This window comes from Lissotriton helveticus, chromosome 3_1, assembly GCF_964261635.1.
Source record: "Lissotriton helveticus chromosome 3_1, aLisHel1.1, whole genome shotgun sequence".
Taxonomy (NCBI): domain Eukaryota; kingdom Metazoa; phylum Chordata; class Amphibia; order Caudata; family Salamandridae; genus Lissotriton; species Lissotriton helveticus.
In genome coordinates, this window is record NC_136061.1 from 90,537,494 (window position 1) to 90,563,087 (window position 25,594).

The 25,594-nt window shown below is 42.9% G+C and overlaps 1 protein-coding gene across 2 annotated transcripts in view; it reads right to left on the reverse strand.

Annotated features, from left to right (window-relative positions):
- Positions 1-8,799: 8,799 nt before the first annotated feature.
- The window catches only part of LOC144822139 (uncharacterized), a 71,608-nt gene continuing 54,813 nt past the window's right edge, over positions 8,800-25,594 (reverse strand). The window contains exons 5-9 of one of the 2 annotated variants that reach the window (XM_078679286.1): positions 22,733-22,843; positions 22,026-22,133; positions 17,830-17,916; positions 16,650-16,760; positions 10,428-11,414 (exon numbers count right to left, since the gene is read on the reverse strand). In XM_078679286.1, coding sequence (XP_078535412.1) covers positions 10,600-11,414; positions 16,650-16,760; positions 17,830-17,916; positions 22,026-22,133; positions 22,733-22,843 — 1,232 coding nt within the window. In that variant the 3' untranslated portion in view covers positions 10,428-10,599. Of the gene's footprint in view, positions 11,415-16,649; positions 16,761-17,829; positions 17,917-22,025; positions 22,134-22,732; positions 22,844-25,594 lie in introns of both variants that reach the window. The other variant, XM_078679287.1, reaches the window with a different exon arrangement.

A 25,594-nucleotide genomic window follows, 5' to 3' on the forward strand; every position in this document is an offset into this window, starting at 1 on the left:
CAGCGCACCCCATTATTTTCAAAACAGTAATTGCAGGCAACTGTACCTCTTACGGCTATATTTTCTCCTCTTCACTCATATTTCCATGGAACCGATCAGCCTTTTGAACTCTGCTAATGAACACACTTTAGTTTTTTTATTCAATAGAGAACTGTGGTTGGTCAATAAATGGGCAACTGATTCCCTATTCTTCTCTTCGTTTTCTCCCTTATCTGCACTTTGCTTATGTTACCTAGCACAAAGCAATTTTTCACATCTCCTTGATTTAAAAAATAAAAAAAAAATCACAGATTCATAATCTTTTCCTTCACAATGCAGTGCGAACTTTTCACACTTTTGAACATAACAAAGTTGAAGAAATGTAAAACGTTTCTTACCAAAAATAGAAACATAAAAGCAGTTTCTGAAGAATTTTCCCACTTAGAGTCTTGCTCAGTTTTCACTGATGTGGTAACTACATTTAGATGGTTTTAGAACTGTATAAAATACTAAAAGAACTCACCAGCCGGATCTCATGCCAGCCAGCACAGCCTATATTGCAAGTGGGTGGATACCTGGTCCTCTTTTTTTCTGGACAAAATTAACAACATTCACAGTCTTTTCCCCAACACGGCCGGTGAACAACAACACCGGGGGCCTGCCACCAATCACCCCTGATCTTTACCTCCCTCAATGAATTCACTGAATTCACCCAAGAGGATGTCAGAACCACTCTCCGTAAGGTCAAATCTGGCTCCCCTGCTGACCCGGTTTGCCCTCATATTCTGTTTAAAATTGGGCCAGCCCTTCTTCCTGGCCTTACCAAGCTCCTCAACCTATCCTTACTACACTCAACTGTTCCAACAAGGTGGAAAGTGGCCATGGTCAGACCCATACTAAAGAAGCCCACCCTAGACCCTAAGCAGCCTAACAACTATCGGCCCATCTCCCTTTCTTTGGGAAGGTCCTAGAGTTACTAATCAATAAACAACTTACTACCTACCTAGAATAACAATCTGCTGGACCCCTCTCAATTCGGGTTTCGGGCTTCACATAGCACCAAAACCGCTTGCAGGAAATAGTAGAAAACATTAGACTCTCTCAACGCCAGACAATCAGCCATCCTGGTCCTTCTCAACCTGTCGGCTGAATTCGACACCATCTCCCATAGCACTCTCTTGAATCGTCTGCGGGAGAGGTGTGTTGAGGGCACTGTATTGAACTGGCTTAGTAGCTACTTGACAGATCGAACCTCGAAAGTTCACATGGGCACCTTCGTCTCCAGTAGCCAACCTATAGACAAGGGTGTCCCCCAGGGCTCTATTTTGAGCACCACACTCTTCAACCTGTACATGGCATCCCTAGCCAGCGTGATTAAATCACATGGCTTTGCCACAGTATTGTACGCTGACGATACTCAGCTGCTATTCACGCTAGGACCAGACCCTACCGACACTAAACTCCGATTCAGGCAGTGCATGTCCGATATACACTGCTAGATGCAAAATAATCATCTGCAACTCAACAGCAGCAAAACCGAAATCATCCTGTGGCCTCCCAATCTCGGCACATGTCCTTCTCCCAAGTCAGCAGTTCGCAACCTAGGAGTGCTGACTGACAATCATCTTTCCATGTTCGAACATGTGGCCAGCATCTCTTACGGACTAAAGCCTAGCCTCCGTAAGATCTTTAAATGGGTCCCACTATCATCTCGAATGCCGCTGGTGCAAGGATTAATCATCAGCCGACTAGATTACGGCAATGCCCTCATGGTTTCTATCAACGAAGAGCACCTAGCAAAATTCCAGGTCCTCAAAAACACGGCTGCCAGACTGGTATTAAATCTACCATCTCGATCCCCCTCGACACCTAGTCCGAGAGCTCTCCACTGGCTTCCTATCAGAAAATGCATAACATTCAAGATCAACTGTCTGGTCCACAAAACCCTCCGTGGACATAGCCCTCACTATTTTGCTAATAAACTGAAAAGGTATAACCACTCTAGAACTCTCCGATCTGCTAATAAACATCTTCTTATCCCATTCATGATCCGCACCGCCAGGAATGGCGAAAGATCCTTCTCATATCTTGCCTCCACCCTATGGAACACACTCCCTCTGCATCTACGTACGGAGACCGACCACAGAAAGTTCCAGAAGGCTCTCAAAATCTGGCTAGTTTGAGTCTTTTCCTCAGTCTGCCCTTCTCTCCTTTCCCAACACCGTTTTCCGTGACAGGCTAGCTCTTTGAGACCTTCGGGTGAAAAGTGCGCTCAACGAAATCTCATAACATAACAAACTTTTGTGACATTCACATATAAGAAGTTTAAAGAAATAAATTCCCATATGCTGGGGCAGCAACATCCTACAATTTTGCAACCCCCTGCTTTCTAACTATCCCACAGTCCACAAGCACCTAGAAGTTATTTAGTTAACAATGTTGTGCTTTATTAATGGCATAAATAAATACATGTCTTGTTCTCTTTACTTATCACCTGAATGTGTGCTGTACTCTTTACTTTATGGCTCTTGTCTGTAAACATTTAACGAAAACGGTACAGTAATAAGTCCTTTTTATGCTTCACATCTGTTATCCTATAAACCTGAAATAATGTAATCACAAATTTACAAAAACAATTGCAATCATTATAAGCCTTAAACCACGAAAAAAGCATTAGGCTTTTCACTTCTTCCTAGTGACTAAAAGGATGCAGCAGTGATCACCTCGTAGATAGAATATTTGAAAATGGAGATTCAACTTTCAAATGCATGATTTTTTGAGTCTTGACACTTTTTGGAAAGATAGATAACTTCTGCCACCCGCTCTTTTCAGTAGGGAGCTCATAGTGTATTCTAAATCAGCTATCTTGGTGTTTAGTCTTTTTAGGTCGAGCCTGGGGAGTGCATGTGCTGCTCTGCGAGGCATGCAGTATTCGAGTATGGACTTGAAGGTCGGCCCATATTTTTAATTGGCTTGTGTCACTGTCCTTTGTAAATGCTGGCTTCTGATTTGTTAATAGGCTAGTTAGTCCCTCCTTAGTACCCCCTTGTCTTCATTTGTAACCTCCCATGAGGACTGGCTCATTTTGCTTCTGTTACACGATATGCCTTATTTAGACTGAAAGAACTGTAGGACATGCTTTCCTGCAACATTCAGCACGCCATGCGCACTTTCACTTTCCAAGCAGCCCGGGACAACGGCGGCCGCTTATTTGAAGTGAAATAGTTTGCGCAATTGGCATTGAAATGAAATGAAAAGAACATTTGTAAAGTATGATAGCTACTCTGAGGCGTCCTAGCGCTGCAGACAAACGCGGGCAAGGAAGTTGCAAGGTCTATTGGGGGTTGTTAAAAAGCAGAGTTTTTAGGAGTTTACGGAAGAGGAGCATGTTGGGCTCTGCCCGCAGGTGGAGGGGAAGAGAGTTCCATAGTTTAGCTGAATTGTAGGAAAAGGAGCGGCCACCGCACCTTGCTCTCATGATTTTGAGGACTAGGGCGAAGAAGGAAGAAGTCGATCGGAGCGGCCTATTAGGTTGATAGGGAGTGATCAGCGATTGGCTAATGGCCGAGCCAGTTTTCTAGAAGGCCCTGTGCGCAATGCACAGGGCCTTGAATTTAATTATTTCCTTTACCGGGAGCCAGTGTAGGCTCTTTAATCCTGGGTTGGTTGAGTGCCGACAGGGGATCTGAAGAAGAGTGAGAGCTGCACAGTTTTGAAAAATCTGAAGTTTGCGAGTTGTGGATTGAGGGGCCCTTAGATAAAGGGCATTCCCGTAGTCCAGGCGTGACAGAATAAGTCATGATCTGTCTAGCCTGAAATGGGAGAAGGGGAAGGATTTTCCAGAGCAGCACTAAGCTGAGAGTTTTGCTGCTTGTGGGTTAAAATTGAGGGATTGATCCAGCCAGATGCCCAAGCTTTTGATTGTGTTTTTGGGGGCTGGGGCGGGGCCGAGGCAAGTACGCCACAGTAGACTTGCATTGAAGGAGGCGGTCTTGCCTAAGAGAATGAGCTCGGTTTCGTTTCCGTTTAATTTTAAACAGGAAGCTGTCATCGAGTTGGCCACCTCCTCTAGGCAGCTACTTAGATTACTTGGTGTGTTGTCCGGCTGGTTTAGAGCCACCACTAACTGAGTGTCATCGGCATAGGTGGTGATTTTTACGCCGAAAGAGTAGACGATCTCAGCTAGGGGGCTCATGTAAATGTTAAATAGTGTAGGGCTCAGGGAGGAGCCCTGAGGTACCCCACAGCTGAGCGGAGCGGAAAGCTGGTGGAGACAGTGTCACCTTCAAAAACCTGGAAGGAGTGGTCAGCTAAAAAGGATCTGAACCAGGTAATGGCATTTCCTGATATTCCTGAATTCATTAGTCTGTGGGTCAGTATGTCATGATTTACAGTGTCGAATGAGGCACTTAAGACGAGGAGGATAACTGCCATGGTACCTCCTTGATCGGGTATTTTCCTGGCTTTGTCAGTTACTGTGAGGAGGGCGGTTTCGGTTCCAATCTGGGGAAAGAAACCTGTCTGGGAGATATCAAGAAGGTGGTTACTTTCCAGGAACTCTACCAGTACTGAGTTGATATATTTTTCCAGGATCTTACTCAACCATGGAAGCAGGGAGATCGGCCGGTAGTTGCTAGGGTTGTCTTGGTCAAGGTTGGGCTTCTTCAAGAGAGCCCTGACCAGGGGGGAACAATACCAGAGGAGATGGAGGCATTGAGCAGGTTGAGGGTGATCGGAAGGATGTTACCTATGACTGACATCAAGACGCGTGGGGGTGCAGGGTCAAGGGGGGAACCAGATTTTACCCAGTGCATGATAGAGTCTAATATGGTGAGATCAAGACGAGGAAGGATATCCAGAATGGCTGGGGGTTCACGTCCTGGACTGGTAATAGTAGCCAGGGATGGATCAAGCTGAGTGGGGGAAAAAGAAGTGTATATTTTTTGTATTTTCTGGAAAAAGAAATCAGCTAGATTGTTGCAGCGTGTTTGAGCGCTGATCGGGTTGGGTTGTTTCTGGGGAAGTTTAAGGAGAGTTTTTGCAATCCGATAGATTTCCTTGGGGGAGAAGGCAGCTGCCTTAATTTTTTCTTCGCAGAAAGCTGCTTGAGAGGCTTTAATTTCATCTTTATAGGTTCTTATTGCCTCCCTACAGACGTATTTGCTAGTGGGAGAGTCGTCGAGTCACCATTTCCTCTCTAGCTTTTTACAGTGTCATTTAAGTTCCCGCAGTTTGGGGGAATACCAAGGAGAGGTCGTGCCGCTACGTTTTGTTTGAGAGCATTTTGTGGAGAGCACCACATCTAAGAAGCTATGGATCCAGCGATTGAAATACTCATTGGCTACAATGGGGTTGGCTTTACTAGCTGGTCTTGAGGCCTCAAGGGATGCCATCAAAGGTTCCGTGGTAAGCTTGGATCACTACGAGAGATTGTGTGTGTGGGGAGAGGACGGGATCGGAGGTGGCCCAGGACAGAGGGATCAGGAAATGATCCGTCCAAGGGAGCGGGGATGGTGCTCCCGTTGTGAGTTCTGCGCAGTTGCTGAAGACAGGATTGAGTAGATGGCCTTTAATATGGGTGGGTTCGACCGATAACTGTTTGAGTTGTAGTGTGGAGAGGCTCGTAGTCAGTTCTTTGGTGGTGTTGTCATTAATATTGTCTAGGTGGATATTGAAATCCCCTAATAGCGTAAAATTAGATGGCAGGCATGCTAGATTCTCTATAGTAGAGGGGAGGGCATTGAGGAATTGCCCAATGGCCCCGGGTGGGCGATAGATAAGTAGCCCTGAAATGGCACTTGTGGGGGAGAAATCAATGGCGAAAGAAAGACTCTCACAGTCAGGTACCAGCCCAGGGTGACTACCGCAATTATAGAGGTCCTTAAAAATGATAGCTAGGCCTCCTCCTCTACCCTCTTTGCGGTCCTCTTGTTGTATGCGATATCCGTGAGGGAGGGTTTGAATGACGTCGGGCTCTGACTCTGCATTGAGCCATGTCTCTGTGAAAAAGAGAGCATTTGGTTTAAGTTCTTCTAGGAGCAGGGCAGTTTCAGCGGCATGCTTAAAAAGTGATCTGCAATTTAGAAGGTACATACTTCGGCAGGTGTCCTGAGTGTGGGGGCCATGTTCAGTGGGAGTGGGATGGAAGTGGAACCCACAGTGTAGGCATGTAGTGAGTTCATCTGCCACATTCCATGCATGATGGTAGCTTCCAGAAGTCACTCTGTTGAGGTTGAGGAGGGAGTAGGAGTTATAGGACCTAGGATGTGGCTGCAAACGGGCAGGGGTTGTGGTCCCTGGCCACTTCCAAGCGCAGACGGGCTTGCCTTTGGCGAGCCTTCAGCGTGTCTGCTGCGCACATCCGCTGCGCGAAGGGAATGACATATGGGTTAAATAACCCTGTGAGACTCCGCCTCCTCAGGTCTCTGACCAGGAGGTGAGGAAAGTGGAGTATGTGCCGGTTCTCCCTCCACTCAAGCGGGAAAACTCATGGTGGACCAGGGAGTGTGGCGACTAGCAGCGGGAAGAGGAACAGGAGGGTAACAACAATTTTAAAATTTTAATTTAACAATACCTTTTATATATGTGTTAAATATCAAAACAGATAAATAAAAGGCATTGTCATTTACAATGCCAATAGCTTAAACTCTCACAAATGCGAGACCTATTGCATTGCAAATGCTTGTTTCTATTCTAGTTGTCCTTAATAATGCTGAATTAGGTACCACTGTGGTTAATGCCTGGTATCTACAAATGGTTGAGAAAGAACAACTGCCAAATTACCAGAAAAGTGCTAATAAATCCATATTTCTAGGTCACAAATATTAACACCTTCAATGCTAAGGGTATTTTTCTCCTGTGCTGAGATTTCTTAAATCTCTTTATTTCATGACGAGCTCACCTTGTCATTAGCACAGCTCCAGTGTGCTTCATGACGAGCTGAGCTCGTCATGAGCATGGAAGGGGTTAATACAAGACTTTGAAGTTTAGAGTGAGTACTTTACTCTTACAAGATGTTATTAAAAACTCAAGTAACCAAATTGTACTAATGAAAAAAACTATCTCCCGCTTCTTTGACTTATGACCTGTCTATTGTGCATAGAAACTGTTGGCTTCATCCCATACAAATTAGTAGTATAATCCGTGATTTGACTCATACAAATATTCTTGGAAATTGGGCAATAAAACACCTTCTAAAGCAAGTACATGGGCACCGATTTTAACAAGTAGCTAAATTGGAAGGATCACGCGGTATTTATGTATGTATACAAGGCTATGCTTAAGGTAGAAAAGTTGAAGGTAATGCAGATTATCACCCATAGCAGGCTGCCTTATACTTCAGAAACAAACGCACAAAAAAATGGTTAGGAGTAAAACATTTAAAAAATCTTGTTTTCTTTGCAGCAATGAATGCTTAGAATACAACTGGAAATTTGCTCTCTTGACACCCTAGCTGAAATTATGGACTTAAGTTAAACTGAAGCACTGATAAACAGAAAGGAACCATCAATGATAGGCCTGTCCCTTAGAGACCTGATGATAATGGAGAAAAACTTGAGTTAATGGGGTTGAATAAAAATAAAAACCTATATTTGTAAAGTATGGAAAAGTGTATGATGTAAAATGGTATTTAAATTGCACTCCTATAGGCTTTCAAGAAAAAAAATAACAAAAATATCATAAAGCCTCTCACTTGCAGCAATACGGCATGCGCTAGGAATATAAATCCACTAGCATATTTAGGTATATTTAAAAGACAATTAGGTCCATAAAGCTTTCAGTGTACAGTCCTATGTTGATGATAATATAAAAATATCGATGCTGTACAGTATCGGTCTGGAGTAACACCTGGGCAGTGTATGACCAGGGATCAATTGAAAATACCTATTTGTACTCAGTTTGTTTCTGTTCTGCCCATGCTAGCAGAGAGAAAGAAGAATGCACTTGACGCCTCTGCTCATGGAGCAGACAGTAGCTACCACATCTGAATACTTATTTTTAATAGAATCAATGAACAGGGTGGAGGAAACCAAAAGGTAACACATGACAAGACTGTGCCAACTATATTACCGGGAACTGATTAATGTGTAATGATATTGAATATATATCTTGATTAATGGGTTATTTCAGCACAGTTCGCCTCTACTTTGGTAAAGTTTACCAATGATGAGTTTAATGTTATTTAGGTATGTGATAAGTCACTCATTTGAATCCAAAAATATCAACATTAGCTGAGAGTGTAAATGTTATTTTCTGTGTTTTTAAAATGCACATTTTCGGGAAACATCTGCCTGCAAAAAATGTATCTTCACTTGACAAGCAGTTATCGTGAATGTCTGCCAAAGGTCTTGGGGACATGAACCACGAGGGAGCAGTGGATGCAAGAGCTGGACTAATGTCATGCTCCAAATGGATGAGGCTTTCAGCCATCCATCGGACTATCCTATGGCTTGTTCTGCAGATTTAGGGATAAACAGTACCAAACCAGACAAATCATCATGAGGCAAAACCTACATGAATCTGTGGAGTGGGGATTGGCTAAAACACGTGACATTCCCAGGCTTGACTCTTAAATCGGCTTATGTTCAAATCAGGTGATCACGAGTAGGCAAGTCTCTCTTTGGATAAAACTCAGATTCGAATTCTTTCCTGCGGACTTTGCTTCAAAGCATCCACCCAGACTGGAGTAGATGTTCTGTCTTTTCCACAAACAATTCATTTTATGTATGTGCTTCCGCCAGTTTCCTTGACTCGCTTAATTTCTAGGGTAAAGGTCAGCTGTAGCAGATTATTATTTTTAGAGTTTTATATAGAGCGAACTAGACCTGAGGATATCGGGTATCGGAGCGCTTGACATGAGAACCATTTTCGTTACATGAGGACACATTCATTGTTTAGGCACAGGGAGATTATGTGATTTGCCCAGGATCACAGGATGTTGAGCGTCATTGCCGCGACTCGAACCCGGTTCCCCAGCTTCGAGGTCGACCGCTCTAGCCGTAAGGCAAGGGAACAAACTGCTCTCATTTTGGTCTTTCAGATCTTGGCTACCCTCTTGCATCACTTCTCCAGAAGAGCTCCCCGACCATCCCTGCTGAACAAACCTCCTTTCTCACTGAAATACTAGGTCTGCAGCAGGACTGTTCCAGGCGAAGCAGTGTGTGTTTATACCGCATTCCTGTTAGCCGAGTACATTAAATGGTTATGTTCGGCATTGGGAGCTTTATCCTTCTACGGTTGTTATAGTGGCTGGAAAAATAATGCTCCATGGGAATCTTGGTGTTCTTCTGGGAAACTTTTCTAACTGAACTAGCAGTGTTGTCCTTGTTTGAGCGAACAGCTGCTTTCCAAGCATTTATCGCCTGACTAGATTGATTTGTTGAAATATGGCGCATTATGACACTTTGAGAAACTATGGCCAGGTAACTATGGTTCGCAAGTGCTGCACTGGCACTTACTGTTGGCCCTCCAAGCCCTTCAGTCATTTCCTATGGAGCTACAGGCAGATGTACCATTCAATTTCTTGATTACCAATGTGTCCATTTGAGTAGCCATTCTTGGGTCAATTTGGTTTTTGAAGGATTGTTGTGGTTGACACACTGCTCGAACATTGAGTGATCGGACTTTTACTGCAGACAAAATAGTACTTCAAAAGTATCCTAGGATTTGGTTGACTTTTCCATTCCAGCTTCATATCAATACAAACAATCTCTGTTTTTGTCTACTCTGATGCTTGGTTTTCAGCCGAGCACCATCTGCAGACCGTACAAATACACCAGGCCCACTTGGTTTGTATAGTCTAAGCCAGGTGATCTGATGCATTATTTGCGATCTTAGGTTCTTCTGCTAGGGGTAATACACTTTCTCTTTCAATCTTTAATAGGGGAATCCCCTTTAACCTTTTATAGCTTATTTGTCAGCTTGGTATTTAACTGTAAACTTCTTTACAGAGCCACAGAATATGGCTACAGAATATTAGCAACTGTAATACGAGAACATTTATTATGATGACACTGCAGCTTCTCCACAAGCATGTTAATGTTATTATACATTGGTGATGGGGTGTACTGGCCTCTGGAGCTATTCACTGAAAGGGGCTGCAACCTAAAGTCACAGGATGAACGTGTTATTGTGGTTGTTGCCACCGTTGACTGTCTGTCAAGAATAGTAATCTTTACTACAAGTCTACATCTACCTCGCCACCTTCCTTCCATTCCCTCTCAGCTCTTAGGTAAATTAAACGACAAACTGTAAGGCTGATCACTTTCATAACAGAGCAATGGAAAGATTTTTGGAGAACGATGGTGAAGGATACTTTCCTAAGTAAATTTTGAGTACTGAAGATTAACAGTAAGTATTCAATCCATCCATTATGCAGAGAAAACCATGCTCGTAATCTTAAGAGCATGCCTGCTAACTTATTCTCGTATTGAATATTTACTTCTTAATGGCTTTTGCCCAACCACTAAGCATTTTTATTTCAAGTATGTTTTTGTAGTATGATTCCAACACTAACACAAGAGAAAATGATATGAGGAGACAAAGTTCGGAAATATTAGTAGAAATATACCAATAGTGAAGAAAATGGTTTGCAAGTTTATTGGAGGCTGGGTCATGCATTTAGTCTTGAGGTAGGTTTTCCCAAGTTTGATATCCAAATTGATTCACACCTACCCACCCTGTATGTGCCCTCTGGTGTTTAATAAGGCCTTCCTTCCGAGTGAAACTTCTGTTACACTTTATGCACTGATAAGGTCTCTCTCCCGTATGTATTCTTTGATGTCTACGAAGACTATCCTTCCAACTGAAGGTTTTCGTACATTTGGTACACTGATATGGCCTCTCTCCTGAATGTGTTCTCTGATGTCCCACAAGATGGTGCTTGAGACTAAAGCTTTTATAGCATTCAGTACAGTGATATGGCTTCTCTCCAGAATGAGTTCTCTGATGACAAATAAGATGCCCCTTTTGACTGAAAGTTTTATCACATTCTGCACATTGAAAATAACTCTCTTGAAGGGATGACTCAGTTTGTGTTCGATGGTGCTCAGCGAGACTAATATTCTGTCTGAAATGTTTCTCAAATTCAGCAAACATATGTGGTTCCCAGGTTTGCTGTGGGTTAACTTCATCTATGGATGTCTTAGCATTGCACACACTACTCTCATGCTCATTATGTTTGTCTGAGCTACTGGCTCCTTTGTGAATGCTGGAATTTGTGTTGTCTTTTAAACTGCTTTCTTGTAAAGTACTTTTTTCTTGTTCATTTTTCGGATTACTTTCTGACCACAGCTGGCCTGCAGAGTTTGTCCCCATCTCCGGTTTGGGAAGCATATTTACTTCGACGTTTCCTGATGAGGCTTTACTTTGAATGGTCTTAACGGTGTATTTGCTGCTATCTCCAACTTTACTTTTTCTTTTTGTAGCTCGGTCACCTGTTCAATGAAAACAAAAGGAAAATCATTATATTTTTTCAATACAAGACCAGTCATGAGAAAGGTACATATTTGTTAGTAGCACTCACGTATGTTGTATTATGTTTGTATAATGTTTTCGGTATTCACACCTGAATTATCAATAGTCAGTGTTTCTTGTTCACTACCTGCTGCATTGATTCTCTTTACCACATCGTACTAAGTCTACACTTACAAGGACTTCAGTTTAAGCAGAACCACTTTAAAAAGAACCATGAGATTTATATCTGGATATTTCACTACAAGAGGGCCAACAATATTTCAGTTTAGTTTGTGGATAAGCAAGACCCGATGATGTCCTTCATACATGCATTTCAGGTTTCTCCCTCTTAGACATACACATATCCGTACAGATTCTAAAAGGCTCATCATTAAAACTTATACTTAAGTGAATGTTATTTTCATACTCTCTGGAACAAACTTCTAGCACATTTTCGATTGGAAAGCACATCATTGTCTTACAGGTCACTGCCCTAATGTTTTCCTGTAAATATTTTAAGGTCTTTGAACAAATAAGTGCATTATTTGGATATGCCAACTTCTATTTTTCAAGGTTTATTCCTACATATCACTTCTTCTTGGTTTCTACATAGAACTATGTTTGCCGATTCAAAGGCTGAATTCAAAGAAGCAAAAAACAAAAGAAGCAACTGGCCACCAGCCCTTAAGGAAGAGATTCTTTAACAATTATTCTTAAAAGATAACCCTCGAGCTGACAATTAGGGACATTATGTGAAGTTCACAAAAATATCTTAAAATACTCAACTTCATAAACACAGTAACAGCCTGCAGGACATTCGTTTTGTTACTTTTATATCTGATCTCTGTCCACCTCTGAGACACTAGTGTTGGATTGCATCAATGACACACAGTTCTGACAATGCGTAACTTCAAATATTACTCCTGTGCCAATGAGACACAGTTCTGCCAATGCACCACCAATTAACACATTACGTGCTAAGAGCTGAACATGTGCTATTCTCTATCAAAAGGGAAATGTAGGTTACACATATTACACATGCCCAAAATAAACTCAGGCCTTCATGTCACATTCAAGTTAATGGTGAGTTTATTTATTATTTAATGGTTTTGTAAAGCGCGTAGTAACTCAAAGAGCATCCCAGCGCTGACCTGTTCTCCAAGGGTTTCAGTAGTAAGTGGTGCATTGAATCAACAATTTCAGTCTATATCGTGCTGCTAAAGTATCAAATAATACGACGGTCCCAAATTGCAAAACCAGTGCACAATGAGTGCTCAGATTCAAACTTGGCCACCAAATCCTACACATTTTTTCATGGAGGTCCTCAGAACTGAATCTTGCCTGCTAAAAATTCACAAGAGAATGACAATTTGACATTCTGTACTCTACATTTTCCTTCTTCCAACAGTGGCTTCCCACTTTGAGTTATGTTTGCCAAACTCAGCATTAACAAATAACCCTAACTATCCACAGTCATGTACTGGAAGCACCTAATTTTTAAATCTGTGAAGGATCCCAAAATATAAAACCTTTAAAATGCCCCACAGAAAGTACACAGTGTTCCTCCTTAGCACATGGACCTCTCAGCTTCTTTGAAACAACTATAGTCATCCAGAGAACCACACAGGAAACAACTGAGACTGCAAAATGGAAAAGGCGAAAGCTGAGTTGTAGGTTGCAAATTTAATTTAAATAATTCGCTTCAAAGGGCCACAATCGTAATGCAATTTCACAAGGAACAGTGCATGGTGAAAAGATCGTCGCATAGTAGCTACGTGCTGTCCTGCTAATTTCATCATTCAGGCAGACCCAGTATTTCCTCGTCCTGGTGACTCATATCACGAGTCTTAGGCAGGTGCTCTATATGGTTTTTCTGTTGGATCCAACCCGATTTCAAGATTTTGAACTGGTGGGGCCCACCCAAAGTGGAACTTTTCCAGACTCCATGTAAAAGATACTCTCCCTTTGAGTTGGATGGACCATTACATGGTTAGTTTCACTCTTTCTTTTCCACAACTCGGTGTTAGCCCGATCACACCAATAGAAATTGGAATGAATCCAGATCATTTTCATTCAGCCCTCAGATCATCTGCAAGTGAGATTGATATTCACTTAGAATCCTCGGATAAAGGGGTCTCAAAGTGGCTCGAAAAAAGAGAAGAGTCTGCCCATGGTTCTCGGATGAATTAAGAGAGCTTAGGCAGGAGAGGAAATGGCACACCAAACTAGATATTAAGGAGAAGGACAAGCCTAAAACCCTTCCTGTCACATACAAGGCAACGATTTTCAAATCTAACTTTACTTGCTTTACAGCTCTAATCACTTTAGCAAAAAACTCTGCTAAGGAGCTTTTAAAGTGGTTAAGAACTTATCTAATCCCTTCAGTAAGCAAGAGACCAATGTCTAATAAGATTTCTCTGACAGTATGGCTACGTTTTTCAGGGATAAGACTCTCAACATTAACGTTGAATTTAACTCAGTCACGACCCATGTGGAGGATGGTTGCAATTAAGATATTCCTGGTGGTGCTCCTCATCTGTTGACGTATCCATCTATGTCAGTGCTTCAGGTAAAAAAAAAAAACATTTTGGGGGATTAAATAAGTTTCTCCCATTAACCCGTGCCCCTGAAAGTTCTGTAGTTGGCTCCTGATCCTGTGGCTACATTCTTGGAAAAGATTTTTAATCAAGTTTTGAGACGTCGCTTTTTTCGCGAGGGTTGGAAGGAAGCTATGGTTATCCCACTCCCCAAAAGCCTAACTTAACTCTGGACAAATTGAAGAATTACCGTCCTATCTCTTGCCTGCCCACTCCTGCAAAAATACTTGAGAAACACCAGAATAACATGCTAGTCAAGTTTATTACTGACCATGATCTCCTAGATTCAGAAGTGGCCATGGTATGTAGTCATCTCTCATTGCAGCCACTGATGCAATGAAAATGCAGGTGGACCAGGGTGGGACTGACTTTTTAATCCTACTGCGCAGGTCAGCTACTATTGACACCATCTCTCCATCACATATGGTTAGGCGCCTACAGCAAGTAGGGGTGGGTGACAAGATGTTGAAATTGCTTCAATCCTTTCTGGTTCAGAGACGTCGGATTGTTAGCTGCGGTCAGTTTAGGCTAAGAATTCCAGTCTCCCTTGTGAAGTACCGCAGGGCTCAATGCTTAGCCCCTCTTTTTTTTAAATTTATATGTTGTGCCATTGGCAGCCATTGTGAGATATTTTGGTTTCCAGGTTCTGCCATACACCCAAATACTCAAATAATTGTACCCTTCGCTGATAATCTTTCTAAAACAGCTGAAAGTTTTGAAAACTGCATAATGGAGGTGAGCCGCTGGATGAAAAAGAACTCCTTTAAACGAAATGCTGACAAAACCGAAGTGATGGTTTTTGGAGCCCAGCGATCGGAGGTTTGGTAGCCGGAGTCATTTGGGCCCCTCCCCGGTGGATTCTGTTAGAAATCTTGGTGTAATATGGGATACATCTCTTAATTTCAACCTACAGATAAATCGCACCACCAGCAGCTGCTTTTTTATTATTCGTGTCCTCAAGAAAAAGCTTCCTTTTATTTCTAAGGAACTTCGTAAAGCAGTGGATATAACGTTGAACTCCTCGTGTCTAGATTTTTGTAACGCCATGTATCTGAATATGAATAGCTACTCGCTGAACAAACTTCAGACGGTGCAAAATGTGGGAGACCGCTTCAGCATCCCGAAATGTCTTTCTATGAAAGAAGGCCTTCAGAATCTTCACTAGCTGCCAATTAGAAAGAGTGTGATCAAGGCACTTAACATACCGCATCCTGCACTTCATGATAAGGGAGCATTGGCAATAAGGTCCACTTTTCATGGGTACAGACCGACCAGGCATTTGAGATCAGACTCTGGCAAGGTAGCTGGAGTCCCTAAATTTCGAAAGGCAAGATGGGGTGTTCGCTCCTTCCCTGTGGCAGCTGTGAAACTATGGAACATCTTGGAGAAATACACTGCTGAGACAGACTCATTTGTTGCCTTTCGAAAACAGTTATAAACCTGGCTTTTCACGTCATAGGCTTGCATTTTTGGAAGTAATTAAATTAGTAGTTTTTTTCCTATTTTCTTTCTCTTTTTTTAGTAGCTTAGGGGGGTTTCATTCCTTTTCCTTTCTGAAGGTTCCGAGAGAGGGCTTTCAAATACCTTAGGTGCAGAGCCTTGATACCTGCGGATTAAGAACGCTTCATAAATCCTTTTTTCATTTCAGTTCATTTCAACTCTTTTTAACATGGGCACTGCCCCTTAATCAGGCCAGGACACTACTAGTGGATTGTGACAACTGCTTTTTGTGGGATACAGGCATTTTTACCTACGCTCTAAAGAGTGAAGATTACCTGCTGCTTACTCTGATAAAATGTGTTTGATGTGTCTTGACTGGCCCCCACATCACCTCGAGTGGAAGAGATGTGTTTAGATAAACGAGGAGTTGGGTACTCGTGTATGGTGGTACCTCTGCAGAGTTTCAGCCACAAGATTATATTCTTTAAATTAATATTGATAGCCACTAATAGTGTAGCACAAATTCTGTAAACCCTGGCTACCCACCCAGTCCACACCCAGATGCTCAGTAGCCAGCCTGTTTGTCAGCTACTCTCAGCGCCTTGCGGAAACCGAGGTGGCATCTGGAACCTCTGAAGACTACTCTCTGTAGTGCAGTCTGTAACACTGCAATACAACTTGCAGACATATAGCCTATACCATTTCAGAATGCTGTGCTGATCCCATCCCCTCCCCCCTCCCCCAAGACATTATGCAGCCAAACAGAAGGTAATAAAAATGGTCATCATAAGTTGCACAAATCATCATCTTGTTCTGACACAGGATTATTTTAGTGGTGAATCTAATATACCCCTCCCTCCTGCAAAGATGGCTGCACATATGTCATAGACAGGAGGCTTGACAACTTCCCTACATCTCTAATCTATAGTGTGTCTAGTAGTAAAACACCCACATCTTTGCTTCTATCTTGAGTCTGGTGTGAACGCCTCTGAGAGAGGTGTGCAGGCTGGATATAAAGCATTGTTGTTCCGGAGGATGAGTTTTTACCATGTTTTACTGCTCTCAGACTTTTTTGGCTCATGAAAACAATAGCTAATGAACCACATTACGTAAAGAGATATTAGTCTATAAATGAGGCTTGGTACTGCTACACTGAAAAGCTATGCATAGTGTACTTGCCTGCACCACTATTTCTGATTTCTTTCTGCCCATAGTTCTGGATTTCCATTGGGTAGGTCTCTCCATCTTCATTAATGCCCAGTGATTCAACTCTGGTGTTAACGTCAGGTCCTGCGATAAGACAAAATTCAAAATTTAAATACATGTTTCACAGGAAAAGGAAATCCCAACCACAATCCAGAACATATAGTGCACGTCCTCCTAGTAAGGTATTGTACTCTCTGAAAGGTGCAATGTATTCCTGAATAGATGTTTTTCTTCCTGACGGCAGTACTTCAAACTGAGAATGGATGTGAATATGAAATGAGGGCTACACAACAAATGATACAACCAGAGGCGAGGTCCATACAAGACATTGCAACAATTTGTCAGGCTTACACTCTTATTTCAACAATATGCCCACGCAGGAGCATGTACATCCTTCATGAGCTAGGACAATATAATCTACTGCACAATATCAGTACTCAGCACCATGGGACATTTGGTGGGTCTATGCACTGTTTCACACAAGCAATATACCAACGAAGGAGCAGGTACTACTTATGACCGCTCACACAGGGTACCAAACTCTCCTCTGTGAGACAAAGTAATTGATGCAAACATCTGAACTGTCTAATCTCCGATGGGGATGGCCACTGTCCACCGTCAGCAGTGTATCAAGAGAGGCAAAAATATACCGCGTTAAGAACAATCACACGTTAGCGGAGCACATACACAAGGACTCTCTGCCCATTGCAAGTAATAGACCACCTTATGTGAGCTCGGAACAGGGTCACCCACTGATCTTTGCACATAATCTTGCAATCCGGGTGCGTGTACAGAAGAACGGCCATCAGACAAGGTCGCTCTCAGTCAGAAGTCAGCAATGTACAGTGAAAATTGAAAAGTTATTGAGTTCAGACAGAGGCATTTTAGATCAGGCGCAACTTATTTAAGCCGAGACCTGCACAGTAACAGATCATTCATCAAATTACCAATTCAAGGGCAAATGTCTTCACTGATCTTAGGTCGCCACTGTCTACTCCACGCAGTTGATCAATTCTAGACCATGTGCAACTTAAGCAAGCACTTGCAGGGCCAATCACTCACTGCCCTCAGCTACCCAGCATTTTAGGAATGTTTTACATGAATCACAATGATGGAATGGTCCTGTCGACACTGAAATGCCCTTTTCACTTACTTGGGTTGAAACAGATATGACGGTCTTCTTCTGTGTCACAGTAATTCCTTAAAGCTGGCTCACCCTCGATACTGGAAAAAGGAATCCCTGAGGACAAGATCATAATCACATTTCTAGGGTGTTTTATTTAGCTAATAACATAACATCATGTCAGATCCAAAAAAGAACTCCAATACAATTCCACTGAGAAAGGGTAGGTTAGCAGATACAGGGCTAATATGGAACAGAGAACTATTGGGAGGTTATCTTCTAGGTAATCGGAGGAGAGAATGAACACAATACATTGCTGAGCAGAACAATGCCCCACACAGACTAGGACCAGACCGCGACTCTTCATTTAAAGCCCGAAGTTGAACGAAACTGAGACAAGCAGGACATTGAATTAGGACCACCATAGTTGTCCTGGTGCACTAGTGCTGTGCCGCAATGCTTTTTTTTTACACCTAATCTTCCTTCTTCCTAACGGTGTAATGCAAATGCACAAATGCCTATGTAATATTAGGTCTGTTCACAAAATCACTGTTTGTAGGGTGTTTCGGAACAATCTGCCTAACGCATATTAATTAGGCAGGTCACAATTTGTGTCCCCCTATGACTGGCTACAAATGGCTACAAATACAGGGATAGTGACCTGCAAGAACCTTAGGTAAGCGAAGCCATCTCGTTTGGGATGTTCTTCACCTGTCATTATTATTCCCTGGTCTTTTCAGTGCTATAAAAAATAAAGAAACTGGGAGGAACATACACTTCAACAGCCCAGCAAACCATGCCTCATACTATAAACCCTGCAATGGTGCAGTACGATGCAGACATGATCATAAGATACATTCATATTCTACTACAACTGCTCCCGCTTAAAGAGACTGTAAAATGTAAATGTAAATTCAGTATTTGTAAAGCGCGAACAATTGCCTGGGGGCCATTGGGAAGATTAAGTGAGCTATTACCCAGAGTCACATGGTGCTGAGCTGATCTACCACAGGTGCCAGGGATCGAACCGTGAGTCCACGTACTCTGGAGTCAGACACCCTGGCCTTTGCACCACAGCTTTTCCACCACAATGCTGTCATACCTAATCTGCTGCTTTAATGGTCAACAATTCTGGTCAACCACTGCAAGTGTAGCGTGGACCTAATTTTAACAGGAAGATGATTACACAAATTCCAGAGCAGGACAGCAGCACAGGAAGCAATTAAAAGGGTATGTATCCTAATGACAGTCTAAAACATGCAGTTCATGTTTAATTGTGCTCTTGGCACTAATCACCAATGAATTGTACAAGTGCCTACCAGAGTTCAAGCTGTCATTAAGGTGAGAAATCCTACCAGGGATCCCAAAGTTGCCCATAGCTCTACTTTTCCCACTTTCATAATGACCTGGGCCATCTATAAACTCAGAGAACACGTGGAGCAGAGATTAAACCAGTTTGGAACGTCAAAAGTAAACACCAAGGCGAGGAGATTCAGGTAGCAACGTCCAAAAACATTACAGAAACAAGAACACATTATATGATACAGGTAACTGGTAGGAAGAGTTTTATCCCCATACCTACCACAATGCCCTCCAGTAAAACAGCAGGCTGCCCAGTGTGAGACTGCCTTACTTATAAATAGGACTCCCGGTTTTATGCTTTCCGTCTGTATTTATCCATATTTATTTTTTGCTACTTTTTATTTATTTTATTTTTTTGCTTGTATAGCGCAGGAATTCGACCCCCGTAGGGGTATCTCCGCGCTTATGTTCTTACCATAAACCAAAAGCCAGAGACCAATAAACAAACAAGAAAGATGCAGGGTTTAGATTATCAGGAACAAGTGTGTCTTTAGGGATTTCCTGAAGGCTCCTAGGTTGGAGTTTTGTCTCAGGGTGAGGGGTAAGGTGTTCCAGAGAGTGGGACCTCTATAAGAGAGTGCTCGACCACCCTGCCTTTCCCTTTTAATCCGCGGGACTTGAAGCAACAATTGGTTCCAAGAGCGCAAAGAGCGACCTGGCTCGTAGGGTTTAAATTTTTCGGGCAAGTATTTTGGATCAGTACCAAACAGGCATTTATGGATTACGCAACAAATTTTGAACTTGACCCGCTGGCAAGTGGGCAGCCAGTGGAGTTTGTTCAAAAGAGGGCGAGAGGGGGATCTGGCTGGGACGTTAAGGACCAGTCTAGCTGCCGTGTTCTGGGCTACCTGTAGTCTGCCAAGTTGTTCCTCGTTGGCAGAAAAAAGAAGCCCGTTGCAGTAATCTAACCTGCTGATCACAAGCGTTTGAACCAGTGTTTTCCTGTGGCTATCTGCTAGGTACGGAAATACACGCCTCAGGAGCCCAATGACCCTAAAACAAGATCCCGTTACCTAAGTTACGTGATCTTTTAAAAGCAGTGACTGGTCAAGCCGTACTCCAAGATTTTTCACTTCCTGTTTGGGGCAAGGAGCAGGTCCTAAGTCCAGAGGCCACCAGTCGGGTGACCAGAGGAGAGAGGCTTCTCCGAAAAGCATGACCTCCGTCTTGCCCACATTACATTGTAGGCAATTGGAGGTCATCCAATCGGCTACAGCTCTCATACCCGCAGCAAAAGTGTGTTTAACTGCTGGCGTCAGGGTCTGGAAAGGAAACAGAAGCTGGGTGTCGTCAGCATACGATATGGGCGTGAACCCATATTCTCTCACAATGTCGGCCAAGGGGGCCACATCCACATTGAAAAGTGTGGGGCTTAGGCATGAGCCCTGAGGAATCCCCTTGGTGAGCTCCCTAGAGAGGGAAAAATGGGAGCCCAATCGGACACTTTGTGAGCGGCAAGAGAGAAAACTCTCCAGCCATGACAAAGCAGATCCGCCTATCCCTATCCTTTTCAGGCGACCGATAAGAATTTCGTGTGACACCGTGACGAAGGCAGCGGACAGATCCAACAGCACCAGAATCATAGAACCTCCTCTATCCTGTGCCATCCTGATGGTATCGGTCACTGAGAGGAGGGCTGATTCGGTGCTGTGATTAGGTCTGGACCCAGAGTGCGAGTGGTCCAGACCGCCCGCTGCCTCGATGAAATTAGACACATGTGTGTTCACGTGCTTCTCGGTCATCTTACTACGGTAGGGTAGGAGAGAGATCGGGCAGAGATTGGAAAGATCCGACCATGGCAGCGCCGCGTTCTTACGAATAGGGTTCACTTTCGCCTTTTTCCAGTCACTGGGCACTTGCCCTTCTTTAAGGGAGAGGTTAATCACCATTTGAATGCCTGTGGAGAACAGATTACCTAATGGAGCAACCATTTTAGCAGGAATGACATCTGTTGGAGACCCTGTCTTGATTTGGCTATACAGGGAGACAACATCAGATAAAATGACTTCCGGAAATACAGAAAACAAGGTGCTTTCACATTTGGGTGTCCGGAGGACGGGGTAATCAACATCACTCCTGAGATTTGCGGCCTTTGTGATTTTCTCATATTGACTCTATTTTATTTTCAAAGAATGCAGAGATGTCATCGCAGAGAGTTTGAGAAAAGTCATCAGGACTTTCACAGGCCACAGGTTTTACAAAAGATTGAAGAATTTTGTAAAGTTCTCTGGTGGAGTTGCCAGCTTCAGCCAATTGTAAGGCAAGACTGTTCTTCCTGGCCAATTTTATATTTTTATGATAGATGGCCAGAGCCTCTGAGTACAACTTCCTGCTAAGGGGTGTGTGTAACTTCCTCCAGGTTTTTTCGAGCTTTTATCTGTATTTATCCATATTTTCTTTGGGTTTTGTGAAAAAATTAATGAGAAACTTGTATAGTTACACATTTATGTAACAATAAATATGCACTCATGCTTAAATGCCTGCCTGGTTTCAGTGATATGAATACCAGCAGTATAGAAATCAATGCATTTATATAAAAATATGCAAATTTCAGTGACATCCTTGTGCAGGTCTACACTAAACTTCCTTTCTTTTTTAACCCCCTTACCTATCAATACACACAGCTATTGGCCTGGCAGTCAGGGCAAAGAGCATTTCGAATCACTCAAAAAGCAACTCAAAATCCATTTTTTTCGACATTTAAAAATAAATACAGAGAAGAAAATAAATGTTTTTCTCTCTGTATTTATCCGTAAAAACTGAAAACACGGAGCCTTAATTATAAACAGAAAGGCAGCAATACTGTGACGTGAGGTACCTTGAAGCAAAGTGTTTACTTCTAAATAAAGTATTTAATTGCTCACTTGTTTCACTAGTGACACTTTCCTTCTGCTCAGGTCCACGGTGCTCAAGGAAATAGCTATCCCTCTCATCTTTGGTACAGAATGGAGCAGCTACAGTGTCTGGATTACCTGTTAGAAATAAACAGAAATAAGTATAGCACGGTAGGAGTAAGGGGGGGTGAATATTAATCCTCAAAATAGAGGACCAAGTATGCAGAACAAGTTCTCCATGTATATGCCCACACCACGCGTTGCTTTCCATTTGAGTCCCTTTATGTTTACAGGTGGAGACATCACTGTGTGTGTGTGTGTGTTTGTATTTATATAGCGCACTTCTACCCAGCGGTCCCGTAGCGCTGTATTCATACCGCTGTGGAACCCATCCTGGCTTTCCTGTGAAATGTCCACTCCTGGGCACCCCCAAGGTTAAACTAATAACTAATAAAGCAGGCATCCAAGCGCTGCTGGGGCCATTGCGGAGATTAAGCAAGCTATTGCCCAGAGTCACAGAGTGGGACTGCATGATTAGACCAGGCACAGAGGCGAGAATTATCAGGTCCGGTGGAAATTGAGTCCAAGAACCGCAGAGGCGGGAATTGAACCCTGGTCCCGGGCCAGACCTCTGCATCAGGGTCTGCCGCTCTAACCATTGAGCCACACTTCTCCACACTGTCATGAACATGGCTCTGTCCATGGGTACCTCAAACCAGCAGCACAGAGCTACTAACCTGAGCCAGCGAGGCCACCGTTCCCTCCTTGCACACCATAATCATCCATCACACTTGAAGCCAGACCCTGCTCCATCCTCAAGTCATTGTCAGTGTTCACTCTGGGACACCCTATGGGAGAAGCAGAACAGCCACTCTCAAATGCAAAGTCTCGGTTTTAGAAATAGCAACAAAAAAAAGATTGTATATGTGAATTAATGGAAAAACATTCCTAGAACTACATTGTCATTGTTTACAACGTTTTTATTAAATTATTATTTTAACATTGGTTCGTTTGTTTTATCGAAACCTTTTGGACAAATGTCTTTTTCTCTCGAAAAAGGCTATTTTTATTCCCTTTCAAACTATTTTCTACTCGTGAATGAGGATCTTTTGTCGGATCAACTGTAATTCTAACTGGAAGGCAGCAGGGGGAGCAGCAACACAAGGCTTCTGTTAGCTCTGTCAGTCACACAAAAGGTAAAGTTACGCATTTCTGACGCACATCTGCTCTAAATGTAGTGTTCCTTTTCCTTACATTAAACTGAATAGACCCTATATATCTTTTGTGTTCTATTCCAGTGCCAACAACTCTGAAAAGAAATAGAAGCAAAATATATTAACTACCAACGTGGTAGACTGTTAACTACAGGAGGGTACATCTACAGCAGAGAGAACAGTTACAAAGAGAAGGTTTTTGGGAAATGAACTCAAAATCAAAGGGCAAACTGTAGGGGTAATGCCTGCACTGTCTTCTAAAATTGCAGGCACTGCATATGAACTTTAGTTTAACCTTTGTGCTGGTATTACAATACATTGTGCTGAAATTCTTTCCTAGTGCCATTATTTAAAAATAGACATTTTACTGTTGCTTCCTTGTTTAAAATTCAATACATCACAAATGACCCTAAACATGTTTGTACGGTAGTTTCAATTAAACTGTGTTTTCATTTAAATGCACCTTTCCATTTTCGATTTAACTGCGTTTCCATTAAAATGTTTCCACTAATTTTCGATGTTTTGGAGTTCCGTTATAAAATGTCGTTCCTTAAATGAGGCCAGGCAGTTACACCATCCCTACATAAAGGAGGTCTGGGTCTAGTTGGATCCAGTAAACCAGTGCTGCACTTTGCTAACCAACTGGAACGGTGGTACAGAGATCTGCCCTGGGGAACTGTCCCACACACATAGCATTTGGAGGCTTAAGTATTGAGGATCGGTCCCTAAATTATGTTCCTCAGCTGACGCATTTGTCACCCAGAGTGGGACGGGTATGCCCAGACAAGATTATTAGGTGGCCTTTGACACAAAACAGGCAGTGGGTATGTTTCCATTAATAAGAACAATGAACACCAATGTCACAAAAGAATTGAATTATATATATTATGGCTTACAATCTTGAACTACTGGGTAGCCCATGAGTCCAAGAATAATTTGAATCAGGGGACTTTTCCCACATACTATGGGCTTGTGTGAACATACAATCCTACTGGACGCTCATTTTCACCGAACTGCGGGAGGTCCTGTCTGTGTCGCTCGACCAGGAGCCCAAACTGGCCCTCTTGGGAATGACTAATGATGTTGACCTCCCCGCCCCTTACTGGTGTTCCTGACATTAGCTCTAGTAGTAGCAAAACGGGATGTTGCAAAATATTGGGGGGCTATGACGGTACCCACTGTGGAGGAATGGAGAAGGGGACTAGACCTTTACATGGCGGCAGAGCGAGTGACGTATAAATCAAGGGGTTGCCCGAAAAAGTTCAAAAGGGTTTGGTCAAAGTGGAGACAATATCATGGGCTAGATAGTGGGCTTGGGGAGGGAGGCTCGTGAGTGGACCCGGAATAGGAAGATGAGCGAGTTGAGGATGAGAGGACATGATAGGAATAGACACTGATACGCCAGTCACGCAATGCATGCTTGAATGTTTTCATGCCACTTGTTTACCAAGTAGGGGGGGAGGGATGGGGACGGCGGGGAATGTATTTGCCCTTACCATGACTGTACTGTTGGATCTTGATTGAGCAGATGTTCTACCGACTTCCATTCATAATAGTGCTTGTTGGGGGGGAGGGAGGGGGGGGGGGGGGAGTTCAACAAAACCAAAAAAACAAATGCCCAGTTGGCTAATGTGCTCACCAATTGTGTTATGGCGGTGATGCACCGAGAGACTCGAAGACACGGTCAGACCGAACTGTGGACTATGCATTGATGCGGCACCGGGGGCTCCGTGAAGTGTATTTCAGTATGTAATTGTCTTGCCTGAACAATGCTGCCACTGTAACCCTTACCATGTCTGAGTATCTGCAATAAAAATCGTTAAAAAAAAAAAAAAAAAAAAAAGAATAATTTGGATCTATCCACTAAGAATCACAATGATATACTTAGCAGAGGACGCCTAACAAGTGTACTAATCTACCAAGGAGACGTTTTGTGGCATATAGATTCTGGATGAGTATACAGTCACCACTGTCAATTCAAACTAATTTACTAATTTCAAAAGAATCTATACGGCAGAACATGGGGTAGCGAAGTATCTTCATCCTCCAGTCATTGGTACAGTGGAGTTTTCCGTATTTAGGTGAGCACCAGTGAGCTTGCCTCACCTTGTCTGCAGTGTTTTTCAACAGGTTTGCAGTGGTGAAACATTGCTGAAGGGATTAGGAATAGGTGCACTCCTGCATTATCAATACTAAGATAATAGAAAATGTCACGTTTTTCTGAAACGTATGTGTTTTGTCCCTCTTATCTAACATTCCTGGACTGATTCCGGATATATGATCATGCCTAAAGATAAGACAATCTATTTATTTGCTCATACACCACATAGATACGATTATTGGGCAGGGTACAATTTAGAAAAGAGCCACACAGGCCCTCATGAT